Source organism: Uranotaenia lowii, chromosome 3 (genome assembly GCF_029784155.1).
Source record: "Uranotaenia lowii strain MFRU-FL chromosome 3, ASM2978415v1, whole genome shotgun sequence".
Taxonomy (NCBI): Eukaryota; Metazoa; Arthropoda; class Insecta; order Diptera; family Culicidae; genus Uranotaenia; species Uranotaenia lowii.
This window is the reverse complement of record NC_073693.1, coordinates 213,841,966-213,858,930: the sequence shown is the minus strand read 5'-3', so window position 1 is coordinate 213,858,930 and position 16,965 is coordinate 213,841,966. Positions and strand designations below refer to the sequence as shown.

At 34.5% G+C, this 16,965-nt stretch overlaps 1 protein-coding gene across 8 annotated transcripts in view; it reads right to left on the bottom strand.

The window, feature by feature from the left end:
- Positions 1 to 14,874, bottom strand: part of LOC129758132 (tyrosine-protein phosphatase 10D) — a 174,086-nt gene extending 159,212 nt beyond the window's left edge. For all 8 annotated transcript variants that reach the window (XM_055755588.1, XM_055755584.1, XM_055755585.1 and 5 more), the window contains exon 1: positions 13,508 to 14,874. In XM_055755588.1, the coding sequence (XP_055611563.1) occupies positions 13,508 to 13,600 (93 nt within the window). In that variant the 5' untranslated portion in view covers positions 13,601 to 14,874. The remainder of the gene's footprint in view (positions 1 to 13,507) is intronic.
- Positions 14,875 to 16,965: the final 2,091 nt, after the last annotated feature.

The following is a 16,965-nucleotide window of genomic DNA, read 5'->3' as shown; positions in this document are numbered from 1 at the left end:
AAAAATGTAGATTTTTAATTTTTAGGAGACCACGCCCCCTCTCCCCTTACAAAAACGATTAGATAATACTTTAAATAATTTCATGACATCAGAAACATAATTTTGGGCCAAATTTGATCATAATCGTTTGAAATTCGTTCGAGCTCTGTTACATTTTAATTGAATTTGTAAGGGACCCCCTCTTTCCAACAAAGGCTATCTTATCCCAAGTAACACAGAATAAGCTAACTAGCATTTGGATATTTTATTAACGTTTTATTACGGCATTTTTTTGTGCGGCTCGTTTGATGTCGGTTTTATTATGGTTATGCAAAATGCTTATATTCTTGAATCGATCGTATGTTTTCTGTTAGTTATGAAAACGCTCTCTTATACTGTTTTGTGTGTTGGTTTTGAGTTAAAATTAAAAAAAATGTATAAAAACTTTTAAAACTTCAAATTACCGGAAGTGGAATGAATATCTCTACAATGTGAGTATTGAGTTTTTTTTTGTTTCAATTATAGTCGTTTTACCATCTTTATGGCATTCGCGACTTTATCAACGTTACAGTTGACGGATCGTTATTGAAAAACTTATCCGGTACAACTGTGTTCGATGTTTACTCTTGGGCTCGAACTCACGGACATCGGCTCAGGAGACAACAGACTTGCCAACTGAGCTTTATCACAAACCCGTGAGTATTGAGTGAAAAGGCCCAAATAGTAGGAAAAAATTGTTGCTTGACACCATCATTAATCCAAGATGGCGGCTTCAGCTTTTATTTTTAAAGCTGTAAAGAAAAGAAAATATCATGAAACCTTCACAATATTAGGTGAAAGTAATAAACGAGTAGGAGTCGATTTTCGTTGTCCGTCTCCATCTTTAATTCCAAGATGGCGGCTACCACTCAACTTGAAAATACTGTAAATGACTGAAAATCGCATAAAACCCTTACAATATGGGTATGAGTTGAAAGCGATCAACCGGTTGAAGTCGATTTTCGTTGTCTGACGCCATTTCAAAATCCAAGATGGATACTTCTGCTGAACTTTAAAATGTTAAAATTGCCTTAAAATCGCATGAAACCCCGACAATATTGGTATTGGGTAAAAGGGATAAACGAGCAAGGAATATTGAAAGAAGGTAGTGCCGAGAGCCATATTGGATTTTTTTCGTGACGTCACTATTGCCAAGCTGTCGAAGGTTTATACTGGTAGAACTCAAATTTCAATGTTAAACACATTAAAGAACTAAATTAAAATCCAATTTGATTCGGATTATGTTGTAAGGCCACTTAGTTGATTGTGCTATGAGGTTTCTTTGTGTTTAATAGACCGCAGTGTGTATTATTCTTGAATTTGTTATTGAATGCACAGTCATGCTCTATGTGAAACGAGCAAAAATAATGATTTTCCCCTTTCAAAAGGTCTGATTGGTAGTTTATGGCAGTGCACCTCATCGTCATGATTTGAATCTAACATGGAGTACCATATGAATTTCTAATTTAGAAAAATTAACCCCAATAAAACCATTGCAACTTTGGTTTACTAAATTCCAATAAAGGATTGTGGTTGGATTCGAAAAATACTATTTTTGGTTATTTTATTTTATCAACGGTTCAAACCTTACTGATTTCAGCATTTATAAGCAAAATTTTGAACTAATTATCAAGTTTTGTCAATTTGAGTTAGGATACCTCAGCAACTTCAATCGTCTGAATTAAAGCAAAACAATTACTACATTCAACTTTTTTAGTATCAGTCTTTAGGAACAATAATATTTCTAGAATTGTGTGCCTTCAAAGTTGAAAAAATCTTCAATTTTTTTTAATTGCTAACAAACATTGAAAAAATTCCATATAAATTCACAGATTATTGGCAACAGTGACGTCACAGGCGGTACTAATACTAAAGCAAGGCTGCCTCGGCACTACCTCCTTTAAATATTCCTTGATAAACGAGTAGAAATCGAATTTCGCTATCTGATGCCATCTTGAAATCCAAGATGGCGGCTTTCGCCCAACTTTAAATGTTAAGGAAAAAATAAACGCATTTCACCGCCACTATATGGGTATTGGGTGAAAGGGCTAAACAAGAAGAAGTCGAATTTTTCTTCCCGACGCCGTCTTGAAATCCAAGATGGCAGCTTCCGCTGAACTTTGAAATGGAAGTGGAAGTGGAAGTGGAATGGAAGTGGAAATCCTCATTGAGAAAGAAAAATTAATCAGATTCAGAGCTACAGTGAACGAAATAAGAATAGTACCACTATGTATTTTGCTTGTTAAAATAAGGATGATTGAAAATTACCAAAAATTGTCTTCTGCAATTTGTTTTCAGTTGTTTAACGGATAAATCAAGCATAAGTTTACTTTTTTTGGACGTTGCAAATGGCGTTGAGAATCAAAAATATGGAAAAAAGGGTGCGAAATTAGAATAGTACCACTTGTGTTCATAACAAAAATAAGATTATTTCTAAAAACTAACTGTGTAAAAGTGAATAATAATGCTGCTTGAATTTTTTCAATAAATAACTGACACATTCCACGCGCTTGTACCGCTCAAAAGTGATTTTCATCCGTTCGCGTATCAAAAAATCTCAAAATTGTCTATAATTTTGATAATTCAAATCACACAAAACCAACGGAAAAAAGAGAAAAAAGTTTTTTTACACATGTGTTAGATGATTTTGAAAACCAGTTTTTTTGTTGAAAAAAGTGGTGTTTTTGACAACTTTTACAAAATCATTAATTTTAATATATGGATGATTTTTTTTCGGAAATATTTTTAGTATGTTCAGAAGCCAAAAAACACGGCTTCATTTTGTAGAAAAAGGATTGGTTTATATCCAATATAGTTGGTTTGAAAAGCGAACAAAAACAGTCGCAAATGAGTGAATTCACGTCACAAAAAAGGGAAGTTTTTAATTTAACGAGAAAACTCTGACTTTTTTTAAATAAAAAATGAGATTTTCTTTAAAAATGATAAGACGATTCTGAAACACTAAAATTTAAAGAAATCGGTTGGAATCTAGCTAAGTTACAACAGCGCGAATGAGTGAATTCACGTCACAAAATTTGATTTTTCGGTAAATTTTATATGAAAATGTGCTCTGAAAGCTGTTTTGACCCTCCAGATGGTCGGATTTTGACAAATCGAGCATAATTTAGTTGATTTTCTAATAAGTTCATTTTTTTCAAATAAAAATAAAAAAAGATTGAAAAAAAATAAAAACTTTTTTTTGTGAATCTTTAAATAAAGACAGTAGTTATTTTAACATATGATCCCTCAATATGTTGCTATTCAAGTGCCAATCAAAATAAGGAAAAAGTTAGGTGCAGATACTAAAAATTTATGGTTGTAAAAGTCGGAACAACAAAATATCTTTTTTGAAAGTCTACGTAAAATTTGAAGACTCCGAAGAATGGTTAAGTAAAACCACAGTATAACTTTATATTTCGTGACGTGAATTCAGTTAACTACCCTGTTCTGTTTGAACTGAGTGAATTCACGTCACAACTTCAAATCCGCATAACTTCGTTCGTTGTTGTTCAATCGGAAAGTTACGTACATCAAATTGTGGGTAATTGTTTTCTTTACAACTCATTTGAAGACACCGATATTCTATTTCCACATAGAGAACAGGAATTCAAAGATGTATGTACTAAAGTCCGAAATGGTTAATTCTAGCATGAATTCACGTCACAAAAGTAATCAGTCACAACAAAAACAGCTTAAATTTTAAAATGACCAAATTATATTAATTTTGAAGGAAATTCAATTTGTGACCGTTTTCTACAATTTTTTTCAGTTTCAAGTAAATTGGTTGACTTCTAGAACGATAACAGTGCAGAAAAGTCCAGAAAAGCGATTTCACGTCACGGTGGAATGTGTACTGCATTTTAAGGAGTTTTCTAGAATTCCAAAGGTTTACAAAGGATTTAGAAGGGAGTTTTAAGAGATACTTATCTAGAACTATATCAAATTCCTATATTTGAGCTGTAATTCTTCACCAAACTACTTACTTTCTTCATTTAAATGACGTGAAATGATGAAACACACATTCTGGGTTTATTTTGAATCAGAAAAAAAGATAGGAATGCAAATACTTAGATTTTTTTTCAGTAAACCTCACTTTTTCCAGTTTCTGCATATCTGCACCTACAATGTGCGGTCAATGCACATTCTTTATCGTATTTAAATGCATTGCATGATTTTATTACGACAAGAAGAGAGACTCGTATTTATGTACATATGAACTCGACCTTTTTTGTACAAAAATTCGCAAAAAATCCGTGAAACGACCGATAAACGATGATCAGCCGTGATTGACAGATTTTGTCGTGCAATGCATAAAATAATACGAAATTAAGACTTTTTTTAACACGGAATACGATTTATATTATCATAACAACCAGGTGTTAGAACTTCACAGAAAGTACACTTTTCTATCAAACAAGATAGCTAAAATGAGAGATTATATTTTAAAAAGAAAAAATATAAAATGTCGGAAGAGTGGTACCTACAGTCGATTAGTTCAGCGATACAAAAATACTAAGGTTTCTGCTGGTAATAAAAGTTCTTCCCAGAGTGTTTACATTGAGCGCGGTGGTGAAACATTTCTACCCGAAATATGTAAGTATGTATGTTTCAAAAGCATTACTCACTCTGTGATAGCATAAATGTTTGTTCTAATATTTGTTTGAATTTCGTGAATATATTTTTGACTGAAACAAATGCATTTCTCGTTATTGAAACAAAACTTGTAAACTGAAAAACAGAAAATAAGCTCGCAACTCTGCTTGCCACTTGGAGATATCGATGGTTGGAATCGAATTTAAGGAGGCTTAAAAATGTAGATCTGTTTTTAGATCATCTATGACGTGTTCTACGATTTAAAAGATTTTAGTTATAGAAATATACGATTTGCTTTTGGTTTAATGCCTTTGAATCAAATTCCCTTGAATTTATATATTCCAGATAGCGTCGAGGACCCATCATGAGCTGCAGATCGTATCGTGAGGGGATCAAGTCCAGGTACTACAATAAGTTCATAAACGTTGAAAAAATTCAGCAATCAGGCAAATGATAAAATTTACGATATAAACATGAATTTGGTAGTAAAAAACGCATTTGTTTGAAATAGTCTTATTTTTAGTCCACTGACTTAAAATAAGAGCCCTGCACTCAAGTCGCAGAAGACGACCAAATAAGTCGTCAAACTTTCCATATTGTTAGGAAAAATGTCGTATGAGTATGTAAATAGTCATAGTATATTCCAAAAAGAATTGGGGTAGTCGTAAATGATTCGCATGATGAATCCAAATCAAGAATATGTGTGCTTATGTACCTATATGGCCTCCAAAATTATACGTATATGCTGGTATTGCTGCATTATATACGATATGTTTACACGTATATTACCACGTATACTATTTGGGTTTAAAATTCGAAACACCCACCAAATGGTTGTCTGGGAATGCGTTCAAAGTTTGACAGCTCCATAAGCTCCCAGTAAAAATATATATTTATTCTCTTAATTTCTAGAAAACCGGATGTGATTTAGATAACTTTGTACTATAAAAATGAAGATCTTCAAACGTTCTTTTCGACCCAGTTACCAACTCTATTTGTTTACATTTGGAGCAAAATTCAAAATTCACAATCGAAGTTATCATAAAACAGTGTGAATTTTTTTTTAGGTTTTATTTTTCATACTTTACCAGCATTATGGCATTCGTGTGTGGAATTGAAAAGCGAAAAAGCACACATACAATTGAAAACATGCAAAATGAGTTTCAACATGGTTCACAAGGTTCGGAAGTATTTTTAGAAATTTCTAAGTAAATGAAACTTGATACCATTTTACAGGGAGATCATGCATATTGAAAAGTTAGATAAACTCCAAAGGAGGTTTTCATTACATGGGTAATGGGAAAGATAAATCCTATAATGGTGAAAATAAAGCTTCCAAATTTCATTTTCATTTTGATTTGTATTTTATGTGACCCCGAGCAAGGCCGTGTAATATCAGTTACAGGGTGGCCACAACATTTTCATTTTCAAATTCCCGGTTTTTTCCCGGTTTTCCCGGTCAAAAATTCAAGGTTTTCCAGACTTTTGTTGTCCATTTTCGTCGGAATATAGCAGAATTTTCAACACATTTCATTGATTTAGTTGTTTCATAACACTCGAATCATTGCACTTTGACGAACTCGATTCTATTTTATTTATTTATTTATTTATTTATCAGGTTCTAGGCTTCAGCCTTTGATCCTAACTAGTTACAATACATCTATGATAAAAACATCTTAAGACTATTTTTTATTTGTTCTCTGGACATAGTCAGTTTGATTACATCAGCATGTGCGTTGTAAAGCGCCATCATTCTATAGATTGGTTCATTACGAGCGTAATTCTGTATTCGATTTGGAAGCTGAAACGGTCTCACGTTGCGCAAACTGCTACGTCCTTCGTTTGGAGAAATTTGTGATACTAAATATGGCGAAAAGTACTTTCCACTGATCAAGTCCTTTAAAATCAGCGCATCTGTTGATTTTCTCCGAGTTTCGAGTGATTCCAGTCCAACTAACATACACAATAATCTGTATTCCGGCATTTCTTCTTGCCATCCAAGATTCCTTAAGGCGTATTGCAGAAATCTTTTTTGAACCCTTTCAATCCTGTTTTTATGAACGTTATAATACGGCTGCCACACTATACTGGCGTATTCAATAGTGGTTCGGATAAGCCCAACATAAATAGAGACAATAGTGTAAGGATTGTCCAGCTCGTTACAAATCCTGCTTACCATTCCGTACATAGAGTTTGCTTTGGCTACGACTTGTTCAACATGTTTTGAGAAGCTGAGTTCTTCATCCAACTCGACTCCCAGATCTTTCACGGAGGATGGCACAGCTGTTCTCGAAACGATATTCGTGCACAATATTACTCACTTTCCGGGAAAAGGTTATCACATTACACTTTGAGGCATTGATTTTCAATCCGAAACTGCTGCAACACTCTGAAAATCTATGAAGCGCATTTTGTAGGGTCAAACAATCCTTTGGGTGACGCACAGGGAGGAACAGTTTTAGATCATCTGCGTATATCAACACAAACACGTCATGCAGCACTCCGGGAAACTCGTTCATAACAGTGTCGAAAAGAAGGGGTCCCAAGTGACTCCCTTGTGGTACGCCGCTGTTGACCGAGAATACCCTGGATCTCGCATTCCCTATCTTCACAAACTGGACTCTTTCTTTCAGGTACGAACGAATCCACTGAAGACAAATTCCGGTGATCCCATTTTTACACAGTACTGACAGGAGAGCATTTGTGTTAATCACGTCAAAAGCCTTTGACATGTCGGTATATATAGCGTCGACTTGAAAACCCTGCATCATCCATTGTGAAGTTCGAGAGACGAATTCTGCCAAGTTCGTAACCGTTGATCGCTTTTTCAAAAAGCCATGCTGAAAGTCCGACATTTTCCCTTCTAACCAGGGATACATTTGGTCGTAAATTATGCTCTCGAACAGTTTGGGTATGGCAGACAGCGTTGCTATCCCACGATAATTTTCAGCAGGCAGTTTTGAACCATTTTTATGGATTGGCACAATGTGGGAGCTTTTCCAAAATTTCGGAAACTGACCTCTACGAATTGAAGTTGAGAAGAGCATTAACAACGGCTCCACCAAGGCGTTAACGCATTTTTAAAGAAAGGAATTAGGAATTCCATCAGGTCCACTCCCTTTGGATTCATCAAGCAGCAAAATTTTTCGTCGAACATCCGTGATCAATATTCTCAGCTCAGGAATGACTTCTGTCGCGGTTTGGAATTCTAGGTATATGTTGACTTGATAGTAATAAATAACTAATAAGAAACTAATCAACAAACATTGTTTTTGCATTCTTTCTAAGTTCTGAATGCAGAACATGGGAATCATGATCTCTATTTTGAATTCTGACTTCAAATGTTTAAAAAAAATATGGACAACATGTAACATTGTTTTGATTTAACAGTTTTAGGGATTGTTCAACAGAATATCAATGTAATGTAATGTATTGTATTTTTATTCTCTTTTCGTTTGCTGCCAGACGTGCTGAGAACAGTAGCGTCCATTACCAGGGGGCTCATATGAGCTTTTTGGTGTGGGGGAGTGTGGTGGGCCGCTACATAAAACTTAAAAAAAAAATAAAAATAAAAAATAAATTAAAAAAAATGTTTGAGATAAGAGAAAAATTAAAATCTTTTATTCAATTCAGATTCGCTCATTGTAATTTCGTATTTCAAGTTAAGGAATTTCAATGAGGAAATGAATATTTAAATTTATTATCGTAAATCATTTTTTTTTTATTTTCAGAGCATAGTAAAATTGCAATTCATAATTTTGCAGTTCAAATTGACTAAAACTTGAATAAAACTACCTATACTATATAAAAAAAGAACATATGAACCCATGAATTTCAAATTCAAGATAAAATTTTGATTTAAAATTGAAATTGCATATTTCGAGAGAAGTTAAAAAGGAACAATGTAATTTTTCGTAGCAGCCATTAAAGTATAAAAAAAACTTTTTAAATTTTGAAGAGTTTAATTGGAAACATCCCCAGTATCAGAGAAATAAATCTTATAAGTTTTTGCAATCACATGCCAAGCTAAACTTGCTAAGCTAATGCTAACACTAAGGATTTATGCAAAAACCAAATGTGAACAAATAAGGTTTTGAAAATCAAAGAGACCTCAGCTTAGTTATTAAATGCAGATTACAATAAATAAAGCCTCTGTTTAAAAAATCGATTATGCCGTCTTGAATTCGAATCATTGGTCAGATTCCGTCAAATATAGTGATATCGGGTTTTGAAATTTTAAAAATCAGTAAGTTTTGAGCTAAATCAATCATTGCAATAACTAATAAACCGGCAACCCTCTTTGCAAAACAAAAACTGATTTGAAATCTATTTATTATCCTTCATTTGATAGAGGATTCATATGTATATTACCTAGCATTTCTAGTTTCAAAGAAAAAAAACTCAAAAAAAAATTCATCACGTTTTAAAAATACAATAGAGAAAATGTAACCATTTCGACATCATTGAAAAACATTTATGAACATTGGGTATCAAAAAATTCAAACTTTTTTGGAGACGGCCATTTTTTTTTATTTATGCTTTGGAAAAAATATTTGGTTTATATTGATTAAAAAAAATCCAAACTATCGTTTAATTCTCATTTTTTATCAGACTCTGAATAATAAACTTCAAGGACACCTTAGTTTTCTCAAAAGTTTAAACTACTCGAAATGTTCTAAAATGTTGCTAAAAACATTAAAAGTTAACAATTGAATTTCAAAAACTGGCAGAAAAAAAACCAAACTGCATACTTGGATATGCCGCGCTCAAATCTTTAAAGATAATCTCTTAAGCCCTCTTCAAATGGAAAAACGTAAATTTTGTTGCCTTGTGCCATCAAAAAGTAAAAATAATCAATTTTATCGCAATATTTTGATATTTTGTTTAATTACTTCACTCGAAACACAAATATGTATATTTAAAGTGTAGTACCATGAAATGTTGAATCATTTTAAAATTTTAGAAGAATTTACTCAGTGTCTACAGTGTTGCAAACAAATCATATGACCATTTTATTTTTATTTTTGTAACGATTTTCGCAAATGTTCATAGCAATCTTAACATATTCAAACTTTAAAAAGTGTAATTCGGATTTTTCTGGATAAATTATGACTAGTTATCGAAAAAAGCTAACTTTGAAAGCACAACAAAAATACTCCGTGATTGATTTTTTTCAAACAGTGTGTTTGATAGGAGATGGTTTAATTTTTAACTCAGCAATTTAGAATTTATTATTATTAAGCTACAGAAAACATCGTGCCGTGCGAAAAGATTGTTTTGTGTTTAACTCTCGAATTAAACATTATCAGTGGAAAATTAGAATATTAGTATCTTTGTGGAATTTTGAAATTTGCGACAAAAATTTAGCTTTGATTCGTTTGTTTTTATAGGATTGATTGTTTTTTCAATGTATCATGATGTGCGATACTTGAAAAAATCTTAGAAGACTTTTTGAATTTCTCATCTCGTTCTTCGAAGCAGTTTTTAACTCTGAATTTCGGTAAAATTTGTGATTTTTTTTTTCAATTAAAGGAAGTAATTGATGACCCAGCTAACATGAAGTCGTAATAGAAATGATAATCCAAATCGAATATTAAGACATTTTCAATAACCATCGTAAAAAAGTTGGTATCGAGTGATTTTCCATCATTCATTTACGACAAGCTTCGCCTAAAAAAAGTTGAATCGGATAGCAGTTTAGTCAATTCGTTAATATGTCTACAAAACGTTGAGAATATACTAATTCAGTTTTTTGATTTGAGTGAACTGATTTACGATAGATGGGCGGTCCTTCAATTAACACTCTTTCTGGTCTCCTCTCATAAAAAGAGAATCTCACCCATAGAGCTATTGCGTGGATCATATCAGTTGATGAGTTGGCATCGTGGTAAGATATCGGACAGCCAACTCGGAGGACTGGAGTTCAAATCTCGGTTGGGGAAATTTTTTTCGTTTATTTTGCTTTTTGTGGGAAAATCGAATCGTTGGAATCTTGTCATTGTAGATATATCGCCTCCAATTTTGTAGCTATATGCTATTTTGGTAAATTTAATACAATCTTTCCATCTGGTATATTTGTTTGAATAATTCTGTTGTTCCTGTACTATACCTTCATAAATGTTTGCTGGGGAGAGAGAGTTAGTAGTAAGAGTAATTGATGAGAGAGATTAGCTAATAAATTTTATTAACTAAGATATTCTTCTTTTCAACTGTTCAATTCTGAATTTTAAATTTTAAGATTCTGAGTTTTGAATTTTGGGTTGAATCCCTGATCTTGGAACCAAAACTGAATTTCGGTTTCCTTTTGTCAATTTTCCCGGTTTTGGGTCTAAATTCCCGGTTTTTTCCCGGTTTTCCCGGTTCGATTTTCAATTCCCGTTTTTTCCCGGTTTTCCCGGTTTTCCGGTTCTGTGGCCACCCTGAGTTAGTATTTTTAGTATCTGAATATAACAAAACCTGTCAACCAACATATTGAATCATTTAATTTGTATTTAAATGTGTTTTTGTATAAAATTTGATGAAAATCACCTGTAAATTAATCATATATTGTGTCATATATTATGTTATTTTGTATGGGAGTGTCGAATTCCGGACGACGCATTTCAGGGTTCATCGGAAACTGATTCATAGTTTTTTTTTTATTTTAAACCTATAGGTTTATTCATCCCCAAACTGATTCATAGCTGACATTGTTGATCTCTAGATACTAGAGAGCTCAGTTTTATTAGCGATTGCTATCGCTGATGCTGAAAGCATGTCTCTCATAAATAGCTCTCATGGTGAGAGATCGAAGATACTGGAATGCCACAGGGTGCACCATTTCTCCCAAGCCAGAGAGCTCTGGAACTATTGAAGAAACCATCCCAGTCCTGGAAACGGTCATATGCCAAATTTTACGTCTATCGGTCCAATAGTTGCTGAGTCTATAGGGAACCGACCTACAAATACATTCAAATATAACAATTATAATTTTTCATTTTGCATACAAAATAATCACTAATTCTGAAGGCGCCAATTCATCCCATATTTCACATTGATGCTTGACGGCTTACGAGCTATAAAAACGATGATTTAGAACTCAAGGTTAAAATTTACAAAAGTTCATGCTTGATGACATCCACTTGAAATTTAATTTTTTTTAATAAATTCATTAGAATTGGTAGCTAAGAATTCAACATATTGAAAAAAGGCACTGCCTGGAATGTTATCAAAAGCGTTTTATCTACAAAAAAACGGAACAAAACTACCTATTGTATGTGAGACAATTGTTTGAACATTCGTTTTCAAACCATCGAGGAACTGTAAAAAAAAACGCGCGTGACTGGAATTGGAATGTGGATTGCTTTGCATAACCGTTTGGACATTCCAACAGTATTCACTTGTGGTATTTTCAAAAAATGGGAGAGTTAGATGACTAGGTTTATGGAACATTACCCTTATCTTATTGAACCGTAAGAAATTTCTGCTGTGATCACTTCAACAACCATCTTTATGTTCATATTCTAATCGAATCAGAAATGTTTTAGTATCACAAAATGCTTCAATAAAACTTAGAAAACGTGTGAAAAGTTACAAAGTTAGTTTTATGAATTAATTGAAAGATTATTGAAATTTCGGTCAAGTATTAAATTCTTATAGAATGAAAATCAAATAAAAGTAATAACAATTATATACAGATAGGTAAGATTACATTAGGAAGTATGATAGATGTTGAAAATGAGAGACCTTTTGCCGTACAAGACTGTCGTAATTCCAAGATTATTACGAATCTCAATTCAGAGACTTACTCAGACACATCTGTCGTTCTTAAGAATCGATCAATGACTGAATTTGTGCAGTGATGCCAAAAAGAACAAACGTAGGCATAGAAATTTATTTTATTCTATTTTAATTCAGTGTTACCGAATACAACTAGTATTTTATTTTATTAAATTTATTTTCGAAATTTCCTTCATCTCATCTATACAAAGGCAATTTGACGCAAAGTCGCAAAGTCGAAAGGCTGATTTTGCATTGATCTATACAATGATACTTGGATGGATCGAAGCATGTTTTCGTACCCTGATCGTATACGGCAAGAAGTTGATTGATTTTTGCTAATGCTTTCATAAAATTTTCACAAACGAGGACATCCATGTTAACGGACTCAATCATCAAATTCCATTTATTCTTCAAGGAAAACTTATTTTTGTTCAAATGCTGTTGAAGTATAACATGATGGTAAACCTCGACAATCCTTTAATACGACTTTTGATATTCAGAAATGTTACATAGAAGTGCCATCAACAAAAAAATAAATTAAAATCAACACAAATGAATCACGTCTCGGAAATCGGACTCTATGATGACGTCCCCCAAGGTAGTGATATGAGACCACTGTTGTTACAGTTTAGTCGATGTTGTAATCATGAAATATTTTTACACAGGTACGGTTCCTAGAACCCATTATGGGGAGCTAGGAGCAGCGTTAATAAACCAAACAGAAAAAAAAATCCTTTCCATCACCATAAACGAAAACAATTGCGCCTGTGTGTCTTCTATGGGTTGGAAGTTTTGTTTCTTTTCAACCATTCACGTTCAATAGGGGAGTAGCAGAACTGTAAAGCTGCTGACAAAGACAATCGAGAGAGAAACCAACAACAACAGAAAGAAATGCCGATAGTTCGTGGCCGAAACCTCTGAATGGCACGTACCTTACTCAGTTTTGCAAGTGCGTAGAATTAAAACTTTTATGAATAGCGCAGCCCAACAAAACCAGTTGGAAAGCAAAGGAAGGGAACGAAAACAACAACGCAGAATGAAATAGTTTGGTTTAGAAAAAAAAAAGTCTGACTCTGAAGACAAACTGGTCTGGTTGCGCTGCATAAGCAGAAAAACACTTGATATTGGGTCTCACCTGTACTAGGGTGCTAGCAAGCAGGACTAGCGCCAGCGGTGCGAAAGAGAAGCGCGATGTTTTATATCCAAATATGGCAGCAGTTGAATACATGGTCGGTTGATTGTTGATTTTTTTCTGTCTTTCCTTCTTCTCTGCTCTAGCTCTGCTCTGTTGTTGTTTTTGTTGTATGTATAAATGTTGTTGAGCGTTTTTCGGTGACTGTGTTGGTTGTGCGCTGGAATTATTTTCCGTTTTGTTTCTACACCTCCACAGTTGGATTCCGACTTCTTATATGAATTTCAGATTAATTCAATAAAATATATGGATTGATTTGATCGAAACTAAGTATTATGTATGCTACACACTTGCAGTTTTGGTTAATAGCTTTTGAGGAATGACACTTGATCGGACACTTTTTGAGTAGGACTTTTGAGACGCGTTGCTTGAGGAATACGAAAAAACGCAAGGAGAACGGCAGCGAACAAAGATTTTTGCGTTCGCAGCTAGAATTATTTTGATTGATGATGATGTTGGCTAGCTCTGGATGCTAATTGCATTCGAATCATTTTCACTTTTCTTGATCTTGATGCACCAAATTGGCGGAGCTGATACATTGTTTCACTTTCAACATTACTAGAGGGGGTGCTCCTAAACTTTTCCGTCGTGCTGTAAGCCCCCGTATCGACACTCTTTTTTCATACATGAAAATTGCATGCCACACAAAACGCAAGCAGCTTGAAACTGAATGCTTGATTAATTTTCATTTTAGCTCCACTGGAAAACACATCCGTCGTCACCATCGTCATAATTTGGTGGTTTGGCATTCAGCAAGGGTGTCGCCACGCAGAATATTCCTTTCACAGTCATAATCTACGAGGCCTTTCGAGGTGTTGAAGGTGGGGGCATATCACGTATCCATGGGTATTTTTGCAAGAAGCCAATATGTGCTACTGAGGCCTGCTAAAATGCCCTCTCAAAGTAGGCGTAAAGTGACACACGGGTAAGAAAAATCACGAAAACTGCACGCACTAAGGACAGATTGTACCTGTCCTGAAGCCCCTAAGGCTCCGATCCGAGCACACCCATCATGGCACAACCCGTTCCAATACTCCCCACACTCGATAGAAGCAAAAAAAAAACTTCAACCAAATTCCAGAGGCTAATCGAAGCAGCAGCAATCTTTCTCTCTTCCTGCGACCGATCCGACCCGACCCGAGCACCCCGACAACGTCAACGTCAACGCGGAATGGCTTTCACGGACTGCACAACGCCATACAACGCAGACACACATTCACTCACGGAATCACGGAACGGAGCAGCAGCGCGGATTCGGCCCGTGTCAGCTTGGCTCTGGTGCTTCTCTCAGACTGACGGCGCCGAGCGAGACCTGCTGTGCTGAAATGAAACTAACACAGTCTGCTGGCTGGCTGCCAGCCAGACGTCAACGGCGATTCCGTTTTGGGGTTTGGTTCTGACGGAACTTGCTCACGACTCACTCCTGGCACATGGCGAGGGTGAATCTGAAGCAAAGCCCGGCAGGTTATGCTGCGCCCACATGCTTGTGGGTGGTAGAAACATCGCATAAGCATCGTATGCTTGATACGTCATGGTTTGCGAGTGTTCCGAGAAGGAATGGAACTTGCGTTCGAATTTTGAAGAAAGAGGTCGTTTCGCTCGGAAAATAATATGAGGAGTGGTTACAGAAAGTTGGGAATCTTTATATTTAACGTCTTTGCAAAAGTGTGGTTTTCACACACTCAAAAAACTTTTCACATTAGCGCTGCGTGAAAATAGACATAGATTTTTGCCATCCTGAAAATCATCTGAATCCTACGTAAATTTCAAAAGCAAGAGCTCGGTAGCAAACAGAATTCACGTAATTTTCAAATGTGTTGTTGGGGAGCTCCATTTAAAGGGTATGTGAAAATAATGTAGATCTAATGTGAATAGGAATTTGTTCTGCTACATGTATTTTACATAAATTTTATTGTCATATGAACGTTCTGAGTCTTTTCCGAACAAATTCATTAAAATATTTCGATTTGTACAAAACCATGTACGCATCATAGGACGTGAAAGACCTCTAAGGTTAAAGCGTCAATAAACTATTAAAAAAATGTACGCACCCAAGGAATATTTAAATAAGGTAGTGTCGAGAGCCATATTGGATTTTTTTTGTGACGTCACAAAAACGAATGTATCGAAAATTTATATGCGAATGGCAGAAATTTCAAAGAAAAACATGTTTTAGAATGAAAATGAATTCCAATTTCATTTTGATTGTGTTGTAAGACCTCTATTTTACTATGTTATGAAATTTTCTGGTCCTTTAAAGATTGCATTATGTTTTATTTCTCGTTTTAACAATGAACGCAATGTCATCTTGAAGCTAAAACGTTCAAAAACGAAGATAAAATCTACTTTAAAAAGGTCTAGCTGGTATTTATTGAGTGTTCAACTGATTGTCATGAATTTTATCCAATCGGTTTACCATATTCAATTCTTATGTAGAACAATTAACATCAATTGATTATTGTTAACTCGATTTACTAAAACGCAAATAAATAATTGTGTTTTTAAAAAAAAGTTTGTTTTTTGATAACTTTTCTGTAATAAGGATCTTAAACTGCACTGACTTGATCATTTTCATGGAAGAATTTGAACTAATTTTAAAGTTTTGCAAATTTGAGTAGGGAAAATCCACCATTTTTTCGAATTTCGATGGTCTATTTCATACAAAAATTACTTGAAAATCCAACTTTTTTCGTACCAAGCTTGAAGAGCAAGAATCCTTCTAGAATAAAAGGTATTAAAAGTGGAACATTTCCAGCAAATTCTTCAAATTATCAACGAAAAAGACAAATTTCCTAGTAAATTAACAGATTTTTCGTGATTGTGACGTCGCAGTGCGTACTAATACTAAAGCAGGGCTGCCTCGACACTACCTTCTTTAAATATTCCTTGGTACGCACCATATACGCACAAAAAGTTATGCGCTGCAGGCTGAAATTGATCCTAGGCCTATTACAAGGTCTCATGCCAAATCTGGGCCAGATCAGATCACGGGAAGGGGTCGCTCAATGAGCCTAGAGTTTGTATGGGATTTTGAGACATTTTGTTCGGGAGGAACATGAAAATCCAGTTTTTCAAGTATTACTTTGGTCCCCTTCGGCTGATTTCTTTTGAAAACGGTTTCTCTTAAAGCCTAAACTATGAAAAATATTTCGTCCGAAGGCGGCATTTCGATTCGAGTTAAGATTAAAAAAGTTATTAGGCCTCAAAAAATAGCTATCTTTTAATGAGAAACACTGCATCGAACATTTTGACGCAGCATTAACAGTGATGAATATCGCCCTGAAAAAAGGTTACCCCATTTTTGAAGTCTAATAACTTTTTAATCATGAGTTGAATTGAAATGCAGTCTTCGGATAAAATATTTGTCATAGTTTAGACTTTAAGAAAAACCGAAAATCGAC